The sequence below is a fragment of the Seriola dumerili genome, unplaced genomic scaffold (assembly GCF_002260705.1).
Source record: "Seriola dumerili isolate Sdu_G_001 unplaced genomic scaffold, Sdu_1.0 BDQW01000442.1, whole genome shotgun sequence".
NCBI classification, from domain to species: Eukaryota; Metazoa; Chordata; class Actinopteri; order Carangiformes; family Carangidae; genus Seriola; species Seriola dumerili.
Genome location: NW_019174697.1, coordinates 1,406,236 through 1,427,154, shown reverse-complemented (window position 1 = coordinate 1,427,154; position 20,919 = coordinate 1,406,236). Strand labels below are relative to the sequence as shown.

General features: G+C 43.2%; 2 protein-coding genes across 2 annotated transcripts; both read left to right on the top strand.

Annotated features, from left to right (window-relative positions):
• The first annotated feature begins 221 nt into the window (after window positions 1-221).
• Window positions 222-6,037, top strand: LOC111234155 (synaptic vesicle 2-related protein-like). The gene is made up of 16 exons (XM_022762096.1): window positions 222-283; window positions 473-606; window positions 1,334-1,419; window positions 1,510-1,608; window positions 1,702-1,773; window positions 1,882-2,006; window positions 2,086-2,149; window positions 2,269-2,394; window positions 2,474-2,602; window positions 2,698-2,771; window positions 3,353-3,429; window positions 3,521-3,625; window positions 4,225-4,336; window positions 4,440-4,521; window positions 4,610-4,699; window positions 5,401-6,037. Exons 1-16 carry the CDS (start codon window positions 222-224, stop codon window positions 5,599-5,601), a joined length of 1,638 nt encoding a protein of 545 aa, XP_022617817.1. The 3' UTR covers window positions 5,602-6,037.
• A 1,020-nt stretch (window positions 6,038-7,057) lies between these two features.
• On the top strand, window positions 7,058-20,186 carry LOC111234154 (protein phosphatase Slingshot homolog 1-like). The gene is made up of 15 exons (XM_022762094.1): window positions 7,058-7,271; window positions 8,560-8,597; window positions 12,442-12,542; window positions 13,771-13,835; window positions 13,973-14,094; window positions 14,180-14,248; window positions 14,673-14,738; window positions 15,883-16,077; window positions 16,355-16,448; window positions 16,708-16,836; window positions 17,037-17,083; window positions 17,633-17,779; window positions 18,343-18,543; window positions 18,736-19,378; window positions 19,542-20,186. Exons 1-15 carry the CDS (start codon window positions 7,191-7,193, stop codon window positions 20,184-20,186), a joined length of 2,643 nt encoding a protein of 880 aa, XP_022617815.1. The 5' UTR covers window positions 7,058-7,190.
• Window positions 20,187-20,919: the final 733 nt, after the last annotated feature.

The window sequence follows — 20,919 nt, the reverse complement described above, 5'->3', positions numbered from 1 at the left end:
ACTCACTCCTGAAATAGCTCTGTTTTGTTTCCTGGTGTGACCCCTCCCCTGTCCTATCTGCAGGTATTGTTGTCTGATTGGGCGTCTCACTGAGGCCTGAGGTATGCCCTTGTAAACGGGCTTAGTGAAAACTGAGTTGGTATAACAGGTTTCACAACAACACAGCGCCGTGTAGTGAGCTGAGCATCTCAGCTGTCTCTCTCTCCGACACTGACGCTGAAATGGGCCGCTGGAGCAGACCAGCTGAGATCATCTACCGGCGGTTTAAGAACCGTGATCACAGGTAAAACAACAGAATCGCGCGATATTTGTAATTCCCTCAGATGCCAGTGATTGCTTTCTGTATTTACATACCAGACTGCTGTCACAGACTCATGTCCCCTCCAAGGCAAACTTATTTCATGACAAACGGTGACACATTTTCAAATGTTTAATAATGCCGGAGTTTCTCCTTCCTGTGTGCTGACATCAGCGGCGAGACAAACTTTGTGTGTCACAGCGATGAGTCGCAGGGCACAGACAATGAGATCTGCACTATAACCTCAGCGAGAGTCGACTCAGCGGCCGGACGCTCTGCACCCGCATATGGATCTAATGAAGAGGAAGGTTTGTACAAAACCATTAGTTGTAGTTTATCCAGTTTTTTAAATCCTTGTTTTTCCAAAAAAAAGTGCATTTGAAATGTATTTAAACCATAAAAAGTAAGAGTAATTTATTATGCAGCTGTCAGTGTTTCATTTCTATATTACTGGATCATTATTGTTGATGCAATAACATGTGAGCAGTACTTTGATTCTGTAGTTGGACAGGGTAGAGGTCATTTTAACCACTTTATTGATAGTTTAAAAAAAAACATAATATTTGATTAACTTATCATATATTTTGTATGTAAAAATTCAAATGAGAAAAGTTCAAAACTGTTAAACGTGCTATGTTTGTCCGAGCCATGTTGAGCAGTAGAAATATAAAGTAACATAACATGGAAATACTTAGGTACAAATACCCCATTAATGTACTGGAGTAAAATGTACTGAGTTACTTTCCACCACTGGTAATTATTAATAATCCTGAAATCCAGTTCAGTCAACAACTCTCCTCAGAGTTTGTGTACTGATCTGAGTTCTGTTGACAACTAGTTCTGCTGTTCAGACGGAGTCACTCAGTCATCAGCTCCTAGCATCATCCCATAGCACCTTTTTGAGATGTGCCAATTGTCTGAATGTGTAACACCCAATATTGTTGCATATACTTGTTTTGATGCTTAAAAGATACTGCATGCATTTCTTTGCAGGTGAGAGTGAACTTAGAGTGACTGTCCTGTCCCTTTTTACAGAAACCTTTACAGTGGACGATGCACTGGAGGCCATCGGTTTTGGAAAGTTCCAGTGGAAGATGTCTCTCCTCACCGGACTGTCATGGGTAAGAATCCTAAAACACACGGACAAGTCCTCTCTCTGATTCCCAGTTACTGTGCGTCTCTCATGCGGCGCCGTGCCTCTCTGAGTGCAGGTAGCAGACGCCATGGAGATGATGATCCTCAGCATCTTGGGCCCGCAGCTGCACTGTGAGTGGAGGCTGCCCAGCTATCAGGTGGCTCTCATCACATCGGTAAAATCCCCTTTTTGTGTTGTTCCACAGCTTGTTGATTTTGTTTGTGTGTTAATGTTTGTACTCAGATGCTTTTTTTTTTTTTTGCCTCAGGTGGTGTTCGTTGGGATGGGGATCAGTTCACCTGTATGGGGGAATGTGTCCGACAAATATGGCAGAAAAATTGTGAGTAGTCTCAAATATCTGGGTTTATCACATATCATTTTGTGACTTTCGTACATTACCTCATGTTTAACTGGTGTTGTTTCCTGTATATGTCTCTGTGGTAAACAGGGTCTGACGATTTGTATGTGCTGGACTCTGTACTACGGCCTGTTGAGTGCCTTTGCTCCAGTGTACGGCTGGCTCTTGGTCCTGCGGGGCCTCGTCGGCTTTGGCATCGGAGGAGCTCCTCAGTCGTAAGTTCTCTGCTTCCTTCATATCTGATGAGATTCCTTAATGATGATTAGCTAAGACAAATTTTCTGTCTCTGTTTAGAGTGACACTCTACTCTGAATTCCTCCCAGTGAAGTCGAGAGGCATCTGCGTCATGCTGATTGCGGTACTGTGGCGATTTTGTCGTTAACGCAGACTTTACTGTATTTCAGTATTGAATCTTTTAACATGATTAAGTACACCGCTCATGAATTCCCACCTGACTGATGTGTTTGTGTGCATCAGGCTTTCTGGGCCGTTGGCTCTGTGTTCGAGGTCCTCCTGGCCCTGTGGGTAATGCCCACTCTCGGCTGGAGGTGGCTGCTCGGCCTGTCCACTTTACCGATGGCAATCTTTGTCTGCTTCTGCTTTGTAAGTATGTTTTGATAGAGACGCCTGAAATAAAAGCAGCTGGAGTCAAACTCTCAGCTGAACTCTCTGTGTTACACAGTGGCTGCCTGAAAGTCCTCGTTTTGACGTGTTGATGGGAAATAGAGAAAAAGCCATGAGAACTCTAACACGCATCGCCAAAGATAACGGCAAAGCCATGCCTCGAGGGGTATTGATTGCTTATAAACAGGTGAGCTTGAAGATGTATTACAGAATATGGAAAAGAAGATAACAATGCTTGATTGTTGATATTAACAGCTCTACCTTTTATTTTTAATCTTACAGAAAGAAAGAGGACAGATCAAAGATCTCTTCACTCCTCAGTATTGGAAGACTACTCTTCTTCTGTGGTTTATATGGTTAGTTTAAGTAACACATTTTCATACTTTGTCCTTTATAATCAGGCATTTTGATGAAAGGTGATTATTTAATCAAGGCTGGATGACCAATAGGGCAAAGCAACTGCCCTGGAGACCTGCAGGTTCACTGTGTGTGTGTTTGTTTGTGGTCAGTTGTTTGGACAAAATGTTTGGAGTATGAACTATTTCATCCCAATGTGAGCTGAAATGATAAGAGCCTTTAGATTATTATGTTATCTTGGCGAGGGGCCATAATATAGTTTTAAGATGTTTGTTCTTTCAGTGGATGTTTTGCTTCAATTGTACATTTCCCTAAATAAATCTTTGTTCAAATTAATCTGACAGACACACAGCAAAACCTGGGGCCAGGGAGAATTATGAAAGTAGTGGCTGGTATGTCGAGCACCAGACAAAATAATAGTCTAGTCTGTTGTGAGCACTGTACATTATGAACAACTGAGAGTGCGAGTGAAAGCAACAGAGGGTCAGAGGGGCCCATAGTTGATGCCCCATTTATTTATTGTTTTATTTTCAATTCCTCACTTAGTTTCAAGAGCACTGCATTATCATTTCATCCAAAGGTTTGCAAATGCCTTCTCCTACTACGGGATAGTACTGTTAACAACTGAGATGTTCCAAAGCAAAGATACATGTGGGGGTAAGTAACATCTACTCCAAGTGAATCAGCCTTTAACCTTTTGTCATAATTCGAGTAAATACCAAAATAATACTGCCCTCATTCCTTACAGCGACCCAAAGCGCCAAGATTGAACCGAGCTGTAGTCTGGAATGCAAATATTTGACGTCGGCTGACTACAAAGACCTTTTATGGACGACCTTGGCTGAATTCCCAGGTGAAATGCTGCGTTTTAGCATCTTCAGGGAGCTGTAGGGTGTAAATTAGCAATGCAAAGACATTTCACGATGCTGTGGCCAAGAGCAGTGTTCAGCCCATCCACAGAGGGTGCCTCCTCATTTCTTCATCATCCATAAATCATCCTGTAACAACGTAGAAACTCCAATGTTGTGACTGATCTGTGTATTTTTTGTTTAACCATGAATCCATGGAAAATAATTGAAACTACAAATTAAGTTTTAATTTACTAAATTACTAATGGTTCAGAAGGAACTCTTAAAACATGGCCACGGATTTCCACCAATCAGCCACAACAATAAAGCAGGTTACTGTTTATAAATCAATATTACATTTATATTTTTAAATGTATGATTTTAACTTTCACGAGGGAACAGGCTTAACGTGTTTTAGTCCTGTTGATAGAAATCCGCTTGCATAGCCACCCAGGCCTGCAGCACTTAGGCCTAAGGAGAGTGAGACACACCAATGTGTTGTTTGAGGGAGTGGCTTAGGAAGCTGAGTTGTACTTCATCCTCAGTGTATCTTTACAGTGACCGACTGCAGCAGTTTGCTGTTTGTTTTTCATGTTTGTTTCAGGTCTTGTAGTTGTCCTTCTGGCAGTTGAGTATATTGGCAGGAAGAAGAGCATGGCAATGTGTTTCTTCATGTTCTCTTTGTGCATTCTGCCTGCGTACGCTTGTATTGGGAGGTAAGTTTGACTCTGTGTGTTTTACTTTGTCCTATCGGAAACAAAAGCAGTTCATTAAGACGCTCTGCTCCACTCTCCTGCGTTTCTCTTTTTGTTCATGTAGGACGGCACTTACGGTCTTCATCTTCATTGCCAGAGCCTTCATCTCTGGGGGATTCCAAGTTGTTTATGTTTACACACCAGAGGTAGGTCTACATACCATTGCACCACTTTTACATAAAACATATTTTCTAACACGTTTAAACAAAATGCTCTCTCCTCTTTTGGCATCAGGTGTTTCCTACAGAAAACCGAGCCTTAGCAATGGGAACCTCCAGTGCGATGGGCAGGGTAGGCGCCCTGATCACTCCCTTTGTTGCACAGGTATGAAGGAGCGGCCATCAATGTTGGTACTCTGCAAAAGAAACTCAAAAACATCTGAGCTAAAACACAGTTAGGACGGGGAAAGTCTATAGACAGTCTGCCTCACTGTTTCTGGAAATATATTTCTTCAAAATTCATGTGTGTGGACAAACCATTTTGTATCTGCAATTTTGATTTCCCTCTTTTTAAGACAATACAATGGTAACAGTCAGAGGATAAACAAAAGCATTAGGATTCATCAACCACAAAATATTCACTGCAAATTTTGTGCAAATCTGACCATGAGTTTGAAACATGATGCCGCGTAACGAGAGGGAATTTTGACCGCACAGTGGTGTCCAACAAAAACACCAGAGGGTCACCAAGATCGTTAGGAATTGTCCTTTGGGAATCATGGGTATTTATATTAAATTTATATTTATACGCTTTATATTTATTTGCATAAAATGTAGCTTTCAGTATTTGGCAGATTGTACTGACATCAGCATCTTGTGCTGCTGCCTGTCACTTAAAGATTAGTGTGTTATATGTGTAACTTTACTGTTAGTGACTGGCAATATGCCGTATCTAATAAAGATGTTCTAATTTTTATTAAATAGCTGGTATACATTGTGAATTCTTATGGTGCTGTATTGCAGGTGTTGATGTAGAAAATATTTTCCAGCAGCGGTCTGATCTCAGTGTTTGTGTCTCGGTTCTAGGTGATGCTCAGAGCATCAGTGTATGTGACCCTGTCGGTGTACCTCGGCTGTTGTCTCCTGGCCGGCGTTGCGTCCTTGATGCTGCCCATTGAGACATTAGGCAGGGGTCTGCAGGAGTCCGGTCTTGACCAGGAGGCCGGAAGGCAGACAACCACCACAACCAGCCAGGCAAATGCTACAGCACCCTCCCCGGACCGATAGATCGACCAGGAGGAATGAAAAAGAAAGAAAAGATGGAAAAGAGAGGACGTTTGGTCACCTCCCAGGATGCTGCAGATGCCGCAGTTGTCTCTTTAACTATGGACTGAATCATCTGAGCGATGATGGGTGAAGAGCAGCAGGGGACAATCTCATTACAGGCAGGGAGTGATAATTGAGGGTAGGCCTACTGCCCATGTCTAATGAGAGCGGAAGCACACTTGTGCTTGGACTGGTTTGTTTATCCTCTCTTCCATTTAGGCCATGAGAACCAACAGAGGGACATTTTGGAAAATGATGATGCGCTTTGCAGACTCTGCTTCGAGCTACACATTTTAAGCCTTACCCTCAAGAGGCTGAGGATTTTATTTTATAAATTTTGCATAAAAATGGCTCCTTGTATTTATTTAGTATGAAGTCATGCACCTTTGGTCCATTAAAGTCGTTCAATCTGCTTTAGGCTTTATTTTGTTTTGTCAGTAAATCTCTGTATTTTAATTTGCACAATAGGAGAGACTTGGTTCTGTTATGGCTCTTATAGCTGATTAATTGTTTGGTCTACAGCTGCAACAATTAGTTGATAAATCGATGCAAAAAAATGAATTGGCGACTATTTGGATAATCAAATAATTGTTATTTTTCTGAAGCAAAATACCAAACATTTGTTTCTTCCACCTTCTCAGATGAAAGGATTTGATGTTTTTATTTGTCGCACATGATAGTAAACTGAACATGTTTTGGTTTTGGACTGTTAGTTAATTATTAATCTGAAGATGAATCAGTCAATAAAATAATCATTAGCTGCAACACTAGACTGACAGAAAGTTAGTTGACTATTATTATATAACTTTATATGAAGCCCAATACTCTTGTTTAATCTTCTGGGATTTGCTGTGTGTCTTCATGTTAACATTATAGTAAATTGATTATTTGGGGGGGCTGAACATTTGGTTGGACAAAACATGACATCACCTTGGACTGTAGGAAATTATGACGTTATTTTCACCGTTTTCTGGTGTCAGGTTGCAGAGACCAAACAATGAATATACGTAATAATAAGCAAATTGATCGATTGTGAAAATAATTGTGAACCTCGCTGCGTTTCATAACATGAACAGAATATGATTTGATCCACATTTGTATTTGGGAGTTCTTCAGTCTGGCCAGTCACCTTGACAACATTGGCCCAATGACAGCGCACACGCGAACTAGGCCAGCCAATCACAGGCAGCCGACAGAGCTGCATGTCATTTCTGCCCCGCTTGCAACCTGCACCGTGTTTTGTTTGTCTGTCTGCGCACCAGCGATGAAATCTCGGGGTCCGTCGCTGGCTCGGTACAAACGGAGGGAGTCTCTCACGACTTCCCGCTCATGAGGACTCCGGTGACCGCAGAGGACGCACGGAGCAGGACCGAAAGGGAGCACCGCCGGGGCTCAGGAGTCAGGTGCTGCTGGATGAGAGTCTGACTAGGCATTTTCTCCCCGGTGACAGAGACAATCTCAGCGGCGCATCTTCCCAGATCCTCCTCCCCTCCCTTCTCCTCCTCTCCTCCTCTTCTGCTGCTGCCCTCCACGGCTGCAGCCCACCGACCATGGCCCTGGTGACTCTGCAGCGCTCTCCCACCCCCAGTGCAGCATCTTCGGCCAGCACGACCAACAGCAGTGCGGGGGAGGTGAGTGGAAAAGCCGGGGCTCGGTCTTTGTGTGCGCGGTATGAGGAAACGCCGAGAATGCGCCTGAATGAGTCCGTATCAATACAACCTGGGTGGTGTTTTAAAAAATCCTGCGGGAATGGTTAACCTTACTTCCGCCACTGCTGCGTGTGTTATAAACTTGATCTATTGTCGCACTGTTACCAGCGGAGACTTGTTTGTGGCTACTGTGGCAGCGGATTTGTAAACAAAATCCTGCAGCAGGGGGAGGGGGCGGGGGAGAAGGGGGGGGGGGCCTTGCTGGTTAGCTGTCCAGAACAAAGTGCTCATTTTGCTGCTGCACAAACATTTGCTGCGTTGCACTCAGGTTGTCCTCCCTCCTTGTTATTGGGCTTTTATTGGCTGTAATGCAGCCTGAAGGTTGGGAAGGAGACTTTAAAGGGAAATGCCACCAATTTTCAGAACTGTGTGCAGCCCCAGGACAGGAAGGTCAAATGTTTATGAACTTGCAGAAAACACTTAATGAGTGATGCCACTGAGGTGCACGATCAAGTGATGTGAGATGCTGAGGTGTCACATGTTTATCGGGAATTTGAACCCTATTTGTATGCAGCACCACACGAAACAATCTTATGTGTGAGCGTTCATCGACAGCCTATGTTTTACATCATCAGACGAAAAAATAGGTAACAAGTTTTTTAGCTCAAGGAAGCTGCAGTCAGGTTCAGCTCCTGACAACAGAAATTATGGGAAGCAGAAATTAAACCCCATCTTAGCGGCACACAGACAACATTCAAATATGGAGCAGTGCCAGATTTGATATCCCAGTGAAATCATAACATCAGGGTTAGCGCTTCAGTTTTTCTAGTTTTAGGAAAGTGGATTATGTGCTCATAAGAAGGCCTGACTGAGCTGAGGCACAAAAATAAGCAGTGACATTCCTCCTTTGGTGATAAGTGGGTTTTTAATATCACTTTCTTCTCACTATTCCGCCAGAGTCAGCCGGCGCTGCAGGAAGAAAAAGTGGATGGGTGTGATGTTTGGATGTGTTTTTTGCTGAACTTGTGCTGTTTGAAGGTGTCCTAATGATTCAGCTGACAGCTCTATGGGACGTTCAGAGCAGGCACTGCAGAGGACCAGCAGATGGCGCCGGCACACTTTATTCCGATTGACTAGTCCTGGCACTACTGTACTATGATCTCTAAAGCTTAAACAGCAGTTGCATAAATGTAAAATCCTCACATGGTTTCCTCACAAAGCGTAATACCGTGTCAGTCGTTAAATTGTCTGCCTTGTTTTTGTCTTTCAGGACTTCGGAAGCGACGATGACCGGAAAAATAATCAGAGGTAAGATCTGTCTGTTTAAAAAGTTGTGCATTTGAAGTTCTGCAGAGACAAAGACACGGAAACATAAATTCATTGTCTTTCTTATTGTGGATTGTGTTTTTGCTCTGTCTCTGTGGTCAGCGGGCCCTCTGACCCTGGATCAGTCTGTAGTAGCAATCCCAACAGGTAGTGATGCCGCAAGCTGTAATTTTCAGTCTCTGATTGTATTTGAGAAGGTAGTGTCTTACATTTTAAGGTCTCAAAGAGAGATTATAATCTTAACAACAACACAGTCAATTCTCTTAGTGAACAGTTCAGGCTGAAACGTTTACGTTTAAATATATTTATTTTATATTAATCTGGCTTGTAACATTTGGTGAAAAAGCTAAGTTAAAAAGTGTTAAATAAAATACAATTTTATTGCACAGGAAAGCTGGAATCAACCCTCCAGGTTGATTTGTTTTAAACTTTTAAACCATCCTTACTCCACATGCATTTATTTTCAGCACAAACTCAGCTATAAGTCTGACTTCTTTTTTAGTCAATTCAACAAAACGTAAAGCTGCCAGGAACCTAAAATACAAAAGAAAAGACACAGGTGGCCATAAAAAAGGACAAGTTTTTAGTGACAATTACCCAAAATATTATTTAAGATCAGTTCAACATTGTGAAAAATATAGTTTTCACTGTTCCTAAACAGAAATACAGCAGGAAAATGTGTATTTACATCTAAAGTGATTCTGTCCTGGCTGTTTTTTTTTTGCCTTTTTTCATTGCAAGTCTGTGTAAAGCACTGAAAATATTTCTGAAAATATTACTTTTAAAAACCTTTTTCCATGTCAGAGAAAAATGTGATAGTACGTGGAAGCTCCACTTCAGCAATTTGAACCAGTTTGTTCATCTTGTCTCTACATGATGTCTAAATGAAGTCAGTGTAATCACCGATCAATAGGCCGACTCCAGAGGCTTAAACAGCACAGAACAAAATCATTGCTGAAGGATGACATCATGAAATACAGTACTCCGAAGTTTTACATTAGAGTTTCATCTCAAAGGCTGCTGCTGATATATTTTGTATGATTTGCTTGTGATTGTGCCAAACACCTGGCGGCTGACTCTGCAGCGAATGTAATGGTTCTCTAATGGAAATAAGGTTTTAACAGCAAACTACCTACTGAGGATTGATTTAACATTGTCACAGCGTTGACCTTTTTTAGTGCGTTTCGCAGTAGTTCTGATATTTATGCAGTCTATTTCACTGTCAAAGACCCCTGCCTCCTTGATGATTAAAAACTCTTTTGGCCTGTGATGAGCTGCTTGTCTCGTCCTCAGTCCTGGAGATTCAGTGATGTCAGCGAATCCGGCTCTCTCAAGGGCCATAGAGCATCAGTCTATTTTCTATAATGGCCCTTAGTTTCTCACTGTTGTCAAGGAGAAAAACCTGCTTGGAGGTACTGCTGATTAATGTGACAGATTTATTTTTTAAATGCTTCCTCTCCTCAGTTACATAAGAGAGAATGCATAAACACCTGATCCTGCTCGGTCACATAGCTTTTCTTTCATCAACACGACGTCACAGAAGCTATGATTTGTGTCAGCAAAGCTCTGGCACAGACTCTGTCATTGTGCTCACTGTGTGTGTGTGTGTGTGTGTGTGTGTGTGTGTGTGTGTGTGTGTGTGTGTGTGTGGGTCACTCACAGTTGAAACAGTCATGTCATGCTTTGTCCGACTCAATGAGTAACATGTTTCTGTGGCTCAGTGATTCATCAGCGTGGAGTCTTAATTTAGGATTCTGCATGTCAAACTTGAGGCTGACGCCAAGTAGCGCTTCCACCGCCTCCCAGCACTCGCATGAATGATGGCATTGTGGCCGAGCGTTGCAGAGGGAGTGCTGGTTGCTGAAGCACGCGCTGTGAAGAGGAGCAGAGAGACGGAGCGAGGCGCAAGAGCAGCGCAGACAAGGAGAATTTGAGGAGCGAGCTGGAGAGAAAGCTGTGGGAGGGAGGAGAGGAAGGAACATGCCAAGACAGAGAGAGCGATGAGAGACGTTAAACCAGAATGCGCTGCTAGGGGAGGCGGCAGTCAGTATGCAGGTTTAGAGGATGAATGGAAAGGTGTTCATAAGAAAGAAGGGCTTTTTGGAGGAGAGAGAATTTTATCTAAGGAGAGCGTGAACAGCAGAAGAACCATCAGGATGCATCTGGTCATGAAACCTTCTCATAAAGCCATGTTAACCGTGCTGCCTCACTTTGTGGACAAAGCTGCTCTGACTCGGAGGGAGATCTGTCGCATGTAAGTTTTCACAGCGGCACAAGCAGTAAGATTTTATAGTAGATGTATGGGACGTCTCGTATCAGTGATTCATTTGATATAACAGCATGAAACATTACATTGTTAGGAAGGGAGATCATCTTCTAAACGCGCAGGCTACATTTTAAAGCTTTAATCCTGGTAACAAATGAGAGCATAATGTTCAAGCCTTTTCTCAAGTGCAGCGCCAGTTTGTTCAAGAAAAAGTTATTTTTTCCAGTTTCACGTTACCACTGCACATCAAGCTTTGAAGTTAATTTAAAATCATCAGTCTTCTGCATCAGTTTGAAAAGAAACAATGCTGGCACGTAGAAGAAGAGCTGGAACAAAAGGCCTTGTGATGGTCCCACTCAGTCATACCAGGCTTTCTGTGTGTGTGCGTGTGTGCGTGTGTGTGTGTGTTGAGAGGAGAATGAGACTGTGGTTAAACAAAGCTGCACCCTGTCCTATGTGAGAAAAGACGCTACAGCTCTTCTCCTGCTCACTGCAAGGTCATGACCCAGGGGTGCTGCATCCAACACGGGCAGGACAGGAGAGCAGGTTTTACAGCCTGAGCGCTGAAGGACAGTGGTGATGTAACGCCCGATTCATCGGCAGTCAGCAAACCCACTCGAGTGGAGCCTGTTCATCATGCTGTAAAAACACAGGGCTGTAAAAGTCGCTGGATCAGGTCTCTGCTGACTTTCGGTCACTGATGAGGCCGAACATTTAATCAGTCAGTCAAGAAAGTAATGTTCAGATTAATCGCTATTGAAAATAATTATTATTTGCAGCCTAATTGTTTTGTATTCTGTGGACGAAAATTTTTATTACCATACACGCCTTTTATTTAGCAATTTATTTTCACGTACAAATAATAATGATTCAGTTATTATTACAGTAGCTCAGCCTAGATAATCTCATCATAAATTGGTTCCCTGCACATCGTTCACTCGTGTTTTTATCATTCTGTGAAATATTACAAATTTAGATTGTCTTCTCATTTCAAGCCGTGAGGTACTTAACAAGGGGCTGAGGATCCGGTTCTAGATTAGAGGTAATGACTGTAGAAATAATGTTTAAAATGCTGAGGTGAAAGAGTTGAATTTGAGAATACAGGACAAGGGGGAATGGCATCAGTACTGTCACATATGGAAGAAACACCCGGATAGTTTTATTTTGGAATAGTAGAGGTTGGTTAGCATTTTGAATCCAGGTAAACGGTGTTGTTTGAGCTCATTTTAATGTGTTGAGGACCCGTCCTCTTGTATGTCATGAGAGGAAGCGTCTCGAAAGGGCCAAGGTTTCTGAAGCAGAAAAAAGAGATATGGGATATGGAAGTGGTCAGTGGCATAAGGCATGAAAGCATGCACAGTATGTGTGTGTGAGAGTTCAGATACAAGTTTTTTTAAGACGATCACTGATCATATTTATGACTGGAATCTGGACGTATCCTGTTTATACTGTTAGGAAATTGAAGGGGAATCATTTTCCAAAGTTTATACTCTTGTCAAGACTTCAGTTGCCTTCAATTTATTTTCCACCCCACTTGTTCCCCCCCCCCCCCCCCCCCAGCCTCAGTGAGAGCTTCTTCATGGTCAAAGGAGCCGCCCTCTTCCTCCAGCAGGGCGGCAGCGCACAAGGACCAAAGACCCCGACCCACCACAAACATGCAGGTAGGAACAAACACGCAACCACACTCAGACAAGAAGCTTTGTGTCTTGTTCTTTTTGCTCGTGTTCTCTGCACAAATGAGCTCCAGACAAAAGGAGAATTGTAGCTTAGCTGAGGTGGCTTTTTCCTCTGTGGGTTTGTCTGTGTTTATTCTGAACTGTTACCTCGCTGGGTCTGACCTGAACTGACCCGCAGCTCAGCACCAGAGACGCCCACAAATCATTTCAAACGAGAAACAGTTTGCTTAAAGCTATTTGAAAGGAATGTATTGGCCGTTTCTGTGTATAAGCTCTTTGGATGTATTTAAAAATTGGCGTTTGGTCTTATATATCTTAATATGAAAATAATGAAGATATAAGATGATCAGAGGACTTACATGTTTGTACTTTGGACTTTTATCACTCTTTCCTTTCAGCTTCCTAACTAGGACAGTGCTGATCAGCGCTGTCAGCCGCTGAGAGCTGGATGACGACACCTGTATTGTCTAAATTGCTGCAGATAGTTGTTTTGTGTCATCCAAACTTTTTTTTTTTTTGTTTTTTTTTTTGTATTTTTTATTGGCTCCAACAGATTTAGCCAACTGTTATTACACAATCACACTGCCGCTTTTTGTCTGCACATCAAAGTGACATTGACATTTATCAAAGTCCTGCACAATCTAAAAATAAACTAAACGCTCAGTACAGCCCATCAGTTTAGTTTTTCTTCTTTTTTTTTTCTCCTCGCTGTTGTTCAAGTGTCTGACGTCTCTGTTGAGTCTGAAGTCATTCGGGAACAAACGCAGGACAAAGTCAGAAGTCAGTCCGCACATGACTCAGGTGTTACTCACCGACACCGTAGCTTAGCAGCGCTAGCTGCAGGGTTCAGATTTGTCTTCATTGAGAGAAATCTGCAAACATTTTTCCTCCCACTGGAAAAGAAAATAAAAACGATGAATGCACAATAAGAGATGATGAATGATCAGTTTGTAGCTGACCTTTAAGTTTTTTTTTGTGACAAAGCCTATAAAGAGCGTCTCTGTAGTGAAGCCTGTTACTGAGTAGAGTTATATTCTCTATATTGTTGGGTGGGATCTTAGTAGTATTTTTCAGATCAATAATGGCAGTTTTAGTTACTGTACATATTCTCTGTCTAAAGCCTTCTAATTGGTCTAATCAAACAACATGTTAGAAAAAGACTGCGCTGAACTGTAAGTCATTTTGTTTTCTAATCAATCTTTCTTACTTTCAGGTGATTTACCTCAGCACCTGCAGGTCATGTTTAAGATCCTCCGGTCTGAAGATCGCATTAAACTGGTTTGTGTAATACTTGACTTGACTGTACACGTGTTGATTCTCATGCTCATTTTCAAGTTAAAACCGTTTTGAGAAAAGACTCATCTACTGAGGGTCAGAAATCCAAGTTTCTTACAGCGTCTCTGTTTGTTCCTCAGGCTGTGCGGTTAGAGAGTGGATGGTCGGACCGGGTGCGCTACATGGTTGTTATCTACACCAATGGCCATCAAGATACAGAGGAAAATATCGTCCTGGGAATGGACTTTACGGACAAGGACAGGTAATTCATCTCTGCAGCCTTACATTTAGCACGGTTTAATCTGTTTATTTTATTTATTAAACTCTTTAATCTTTCTGACCCTCAGTAAAAATTGCTCCATTGGGATGGTGCTGCCACTGTGGAGTGATACCAACATACATTTAGATGGAGACGGGTAAGTGTCAGTTTCGTAAAAGCTGGAAATAATTCACGCTTGAATCAGCTGGCAAAACTTTCTGCACAACTTCAGCCAGGTCTGAAGCCGCCTCTTTGCACAAGTCAGAACATGGGGTTTTGGTTGTTTTCTGCCTTGTAGGTTTTACTGCTCACCAGTGGCAGAGGAGTGAATTACAGTCATTTTTCTCTCCCCGTGAGAACAGTTCTTGCTGACCTGTTAACATTGTCTCTGTGTCTGTTCGCTAGAGGAATGTTCCACTGGTTTGTGGCCTGAATAGTACCATGAACCAGCCCCGTCCAGTCTGTGTTTACATCCCCGCTCATCACTCTTCATCTCCATCCAGACTCAAACTGATCCTCCTTCTCCTCCTCCTCCTCCTCCTCCTCCTCCTCCTCCTCCTCCTTCTCTTCTTCCTCACCAGAGGCTTCAGCGTGAACACAGCAGGGCGGTCACATGTCTTCAAGCCTGTATCTGTTCAGGCCATGTGGTGAGGAAATTCTTCATGTTTACCTGGGATTGGTGTTGTGTGTTTGTGGTGTGTGAGCTAGTGTCAGGACAGAGGGGTTATACATCGTCCGCAGTGTAGAAATGTTGTCTTAGACTCTCACATTAACGAGATCAAAACGGTTTGTAGAGCATGTGTACCACCGTCAGGACATGTTGTTTAAGTTAATTAGAGTTTTCTGTGTTTTTTTTTGTTTTGTTTTTTTTTTTTCCATGTCCAGCTCTAATTATTGCCTCAGTTAGTGGGAATATAAATCCCACTTTGTACAATTTTTAATTAGATAGGTGCATGGAGATCCTTTTTCTAGATGTGCACAGGGTGAAGGAGCAGTATGCTAAACACTGAGATTAGCCAAGGTTAGCTCAATAATGGGATCAAGTAGCAGCTCCACAGAAAGGTTGAGAAATGACTGTGAAGACTTACTCCAACATTGAGGCTTTGTATTTGTTAGACTAGTGTGAACTCTTTTCTTAACAAAAAGAATTATTAATTAATGTTTCTGTCATCCCTGTGGGTACATGTGAATAAGAGGGATGGACATTAATCAGAATTCTTCGATGGTTAGATTTGTAAATATCTTACAACATGTAAATTGTTAGACTAGCCATCCATCATTGGAGAGGCCTCCCTACCCAAAATTTAATGGAAACCAGGTTCATTTCACTGCACACAGGCATAACAAAAAGATATCCATAAGTTTGTCGCTGAAAGTCAGGAGGAAAGTACCGTCTCATTAAAACTGAATTGTCCCTTTAACTTATTAGGCCTCACCCATCCACCACATTGAAATCTAGTTAAAATGTTTAAAATGTTTTCTTGGTTTGGTTCAACTCTGGGACATTTGATATTAATTTACCACTATGTTCCTCAGCGTGATGACGCTCCTGTCCAGTGTTTACTATTTGGGCCACAGTTCTCCATCACCACTGTTTGTTCAAAGACATCCTCTTGTATCCACATGCCACCTGCTGGTCACTTCTCAGAGTTACCACTAAAAAAACAAGTCTGCTTTGTTTTCTTTCCTGGGAGCAGGTTTCTTATTGGCTCTGCTCCTGTCACTTTACGTCCATCTTGCTTCTGATCATTTCTGGTGGTCAAGCTTTTTTTTTGCCCTGTGTTGCCACAGGTCTGCCTTGCAGGTCCTCCACAAAGCATGCGAGGTGTCACGCCGGTTCAACTACTTCCCGGGGGGCATTGCCCTCACATGGATGGCCTTCTATGAGAGCTGCATCACCTCAGAGCAGAGCTGCATTAATGAGTGGAATGCTATGACCGACCTGGAGACCACGCGGCCCGATTCGCCCACCATGTTTGTTGACCGGTGAGACCCTGGAGCAGCAAGTGTAACATGACATGTAGGAGAACCAGGCTGTAGTTTTTTTTAGGCATTCATCTACAGTACACACACCTGATTTAATTATTGCTTGTGCTGCAAGAGGACTGAGACAAAGTTTTGGTCTTACCTGAGCAAACAGTCCCTGTCATGTGCATGTCCTTAGTCATGGAGTAGATTACAACGCTTTAGACACCAGCTGTTACACTGTTATGCTAATTTTCCTTCAGAAGGCACCACTGATGTATTGACTCATTATATGCAGGCCAACCGAGCGAGAGAGAACAGAGTGTCTCATTAAAGCCAAGCTACGCAACATCATGACGTTTCAAGACCTGGAGAACATCACGTCCAAGGAGGTATGTGCCAAATTAACACCTCGGCAATGTGTCGATTTGAGATCTGTCTATAATACAGCAGGATAAAGATACACCCTGTCAAATATATAGTTTGGCTTAGAAGTCATTCACCCTGACATTGTGCATAGATAATTCAAGGAGTGCAGAAAACAAAAATAAGTTCAAAACAGAAGTATTAGTGTATGACTCGCTGTGGGGAAATACGCTGTAAAACTTTGTTTAGGAGATAGATTTTTTTCAAAATGCTTTTGATCCTCAGATCCGTAACGAGCTGGAGCAGCATATGAGCTGTAACCTCAAAGAGTACAAGGAGTTCATAGACAACGAGATGCTTTTGATCCTGGGTCAGATGGACAAGGCCACACTTATCTTTGACCATGTGTACTTGGTAAGAGTTTTTACTTTATGCTACCTATGCATAGTATTATATCATGCGTTTACATTATTTTCTTCACTTTTCCTACATGCTGTTACTCAAATACTGTCACACTGCGGTTTATTCTTTCCTCAGTATAGTGGAATCAGCCTTTAATAGCAAACCCCAGGAATCATTCTGACTGAAATGTTTCTGTGTCTGTTCCTCCGTAGGGCTCTGAGTGGAATGCTTCAAACCTGGAAGAACTACGTGACTGCGGGTGAGCCGATACACAGATATCACATTCTCCTGATTTAATACTAAAAGGTGTATTCTTATACAGGATTAAATATATTCTATACATGTATATTTTTATCTGAAAGTTACTATTGTTTGTAAATAAGGTCTTGACACAAATTTTAGCTCAAAAAGCAAAATGCATTTATTTATGAGTTTACTGTGTCGACAGGTGAGATATGCAGTGTGTTAAAGACAGTGTTAGACAAATCTTTGTTAAGGCAAGTGTTCACATGTAAATGTCGAATGTTGCCATTTCAGAAACAGAATTGAATCTAGACAGTGTATTGATGGTACCCAGTAAATGTAGCCAGTAAAACAACATTTCAGACTGCCATATTAGGCTTTGGCAGGCAAAGAATAAAATGATATCAAGTTAACCTGTTGAAAACACAGACATGTCTCTGCATGGCTTTCAGTCGGTAATTTAATCGGCGCAGCACTGATTATTCAATTCTACTCCGTGCACAGAGTAACAGTTAAAGCAATAAACAGGGAAGGAAAAACGAATGCATTGTTCCTTTGGTTGCAGAGTGGGTTACATCCTGAATGTTACCAGAGAGATCGACAACTTCTTCCCAGGGATGTTCTCTTATCACAACGTCCGTGTGTACGATGAGGATGCCACCGACCTGCTGGCCCACTGGAACGACACCTACAACTTTATTGTCAAAGCAAAGTGAGACCTTACACATAAAAAAAAAAAAAGAACCAGTGCTTTTTAGGTGCATTTGACAGATGTGAGTCACAAATGATACAGATTATAAACTGCAGAGACTGTACCACATAACTGTGCTCCAGCAGCGCTTTGGTGTTAATAGATGGAGTTGTTAGTCATCATTTTTAAGTCATCACAGTTTAACCGTCTCACATCATGCATTCTCTCCGAGTACTGGGGCCGTGATCAAACAGGAAACATTTCTCTCCTCCCCAAATGAAAGACACAGCTGTGGGTTTTGCCAGTAACAGAGACAGAGCTGAAATGGTGCAGTCACTCTGGTTGCTATGCAACTGTCTAACCATGCTAACCTGAGGTAAAAAAGGATGTTTGTACAAATAAAAATGGAGGAGCTAAAGTTGAGACATGCTAAATGTGGAGCACTAATACAGCACAGTCCTGACAATCACCACATCCAGTTTATCTAATAATCTCTTGTATTTACCAACAGGTGTAATCATGTAATCGTTAGTCCTGACTCATCATCAAATGGGATATTAATGAATTTCCTTCTTGTCCAATAGGAAGAACAATTCCAAGTGCCTGGTGCACTGTAAGATGGGGGTGAGCCGGTCTGCCTCTTCAGTTATTGCCTATGCAATGAAAGAGTACGGCTGGTCTCTGGAGAAAGCCTACAACTTTGTCAAGCAGAAACGGAGTATAGCTCAGCCAAACCCTGGCTTCATGAGGCAGCTGGCAGAGTATGAGGGAATCCTGGACGCCAGGTAAGAAGGTCTACAGTTTCACTCAGGTTTGCGCTTCGCTCAGCTACCAGCAGTCACCTGGAGGGTTTTATAAAATTAGTAGATATTACGCAAATGCTATTGGCATTAAAATTGTAACACTTCTTCGTGATGCTTTCTATGTGTTTGTCAGTTGTCCTCACATGTAAACAAAAGTATACTTTCCTTTCACAGCAAACATCGTCACAACAAGCTATGGAGGCCTGAAACAGATGAGGAGGGATCTGATGATTTGCAAGCCTCTGGCCACTGTACTGGTGGGGAGGAGACACCAGTGCTCAGAGAGGAAGAAGCCTGGGGAGGCTGCGGGGCGTCTCCCTGCAGGGGTATGGGTCTGGAGATGGAGCCCCTTGACTCGCTTAACTATAATTACTACTTCAGGCGTTTGTCAGACTCTGCACTAGACAGTGAGCCCTCCACCCCAGTGCGGGGCCCCCCTCTGCTGGGCATGGAAAGAGTCTTCATTGAGATTGAAGACGTGGAGAGAGATGCCCTCCTGGAGGACGAGGGTTTCCCCATGGCCCATTTAGCCCTGCCTGGCGAGGGCACGGCAGCCCAGACGTGTGGACGTCTTGACCCCCTGGAGGACATGAGACTGAGACTTGAGTTCAGTACTTTGGAGGAAGAGGATGAGGAAGAGGCAAAGAAAGAGGAAGCTGAGATGGCGGCCTTGGCTCAAACGCCTGGAAATTCAGATGGGAAGAGAGCGGGGGAGGAGGCTGAGAGGACGGAGGAAAGCCGGTTAGGCCTCGCCAACCTGAACACTAACAACAGCAACCGCCTAGCTGCAAAGCGCAGCTGCCCTGCAGCTTTTGACGTGAGTTGAGAAAAAATAGATTTTAACTATGGCAAAGTTATTATTATTTACAAATGGCTTTCATCTTAAAAATGTATTATATATGCAATGTTATTAACATTTTAAATATTCTGCATGCCACTGACCATATACTGTGTTCTGTTCCAATCTTTACTCCATTTAGGACAGTGCTAGCACAGGAAACCCTTTAAAAGTGAAGCCCTCCTATCAGTCCTGTAAAGACTGCCTGCGTCTGCCACAAGGTCGGCGCTGTGACCGTCCAGCAGGAGGTCGTTCCCACCGCCTTAACCCTTCCCGCCACTGCACTGTCCCCTCCATATGCATAGATCCGCCCGGGACAAATTTTGCTTCCACCCCAATTCTGCAGTCTTTGCCATCCCCTGCAGTTGTCCCACCTAACTTGGTCCAGCCCTGTACTCACCTCTACCGCTGTGCCACCTGCGCCCCAGGTGTCCCAACTGTCCCACTATCCACCCGCCAGAAACTGGTCTCACCCATGAGCTGCGAGGAGACGCCTCCTGACCGCAGCTCAGTGGAGACGGAGGAAATGGATGAACCGCAAGGTGACAACGTGGAAGTACAAATATCAAGGGAGGGCACAGGGGCCATCAATGCGACTACTGCTGAAGGTTTAAAATTACAACCTGGTGGTGCAGTGGAGCTCCAGCAGCAGGCTCTGGCCCAGCTGCAAATGCCAGGACTGGGGATAGAATTTGGTCTGGAACTGATGCGCCAGAGAGCGGAGCAGCTTGAAAAGCTGCCAAGCTTGGCCATGGAGGGCCAGCTCCCAGTGGGGCCCCTGCCTTAATGGAAGAGACAGAGGAGCAAGAGGAGGAGGGTTACCACTGCCTCCACCAGGTACACTATGATGGCTGTGGGCCTTTAGATGACTGTCGCTGTGGTGTCGTACCAGAAACAAAGCTCTGTTCTGACCTGTACTGTCATGTCCTGGCCTCAAGCTCCACTGTAACAAGCTGCAACAGCCCTCTGTGCATTTACAGAGTGTCTTGACATTGTCTGCTGGCACCAAGATCCAGATGAGGCTGGTTGTTTTCAACATATGCTAAAGGCTTAAATGCTTCTGGCTGAATTGGGACTTAGGACTTTCTTCTGTCCCTCTTGTTTTCCCTCAGACCTGTCCGGTCTCTTCCGAACCTGCCCGCCCCACCACACATACAGGATCTTCACACTTCCCCACATCTTCCTCAGTGGAGATTAGCGTTATGCTGCCATTTTACCCTCAACAGACAGGTTTGGTGTATTCCCGAAACAGGAGACGATGGAGGTTTATAAGATCTAGTTGTTGTCCCTTTCTGACTCCTGAGAGAGCTACAGTTAACACTTTGATGTTGATGGAAAGAAAAATACCTGGAGCAACATGCTTCTGTCAGTGTACTGTATGTTTTTCAATCCAACTCATCAATAGTATCAAAAGGAGCTCAATGAATGTTTGCCGTTGAGCCTGTTTGATTGCATCCCTCATGTTACCACTGATAACTGAATCCTCATTTAACATCACTTATATTTTCCCTGCTGCAGCT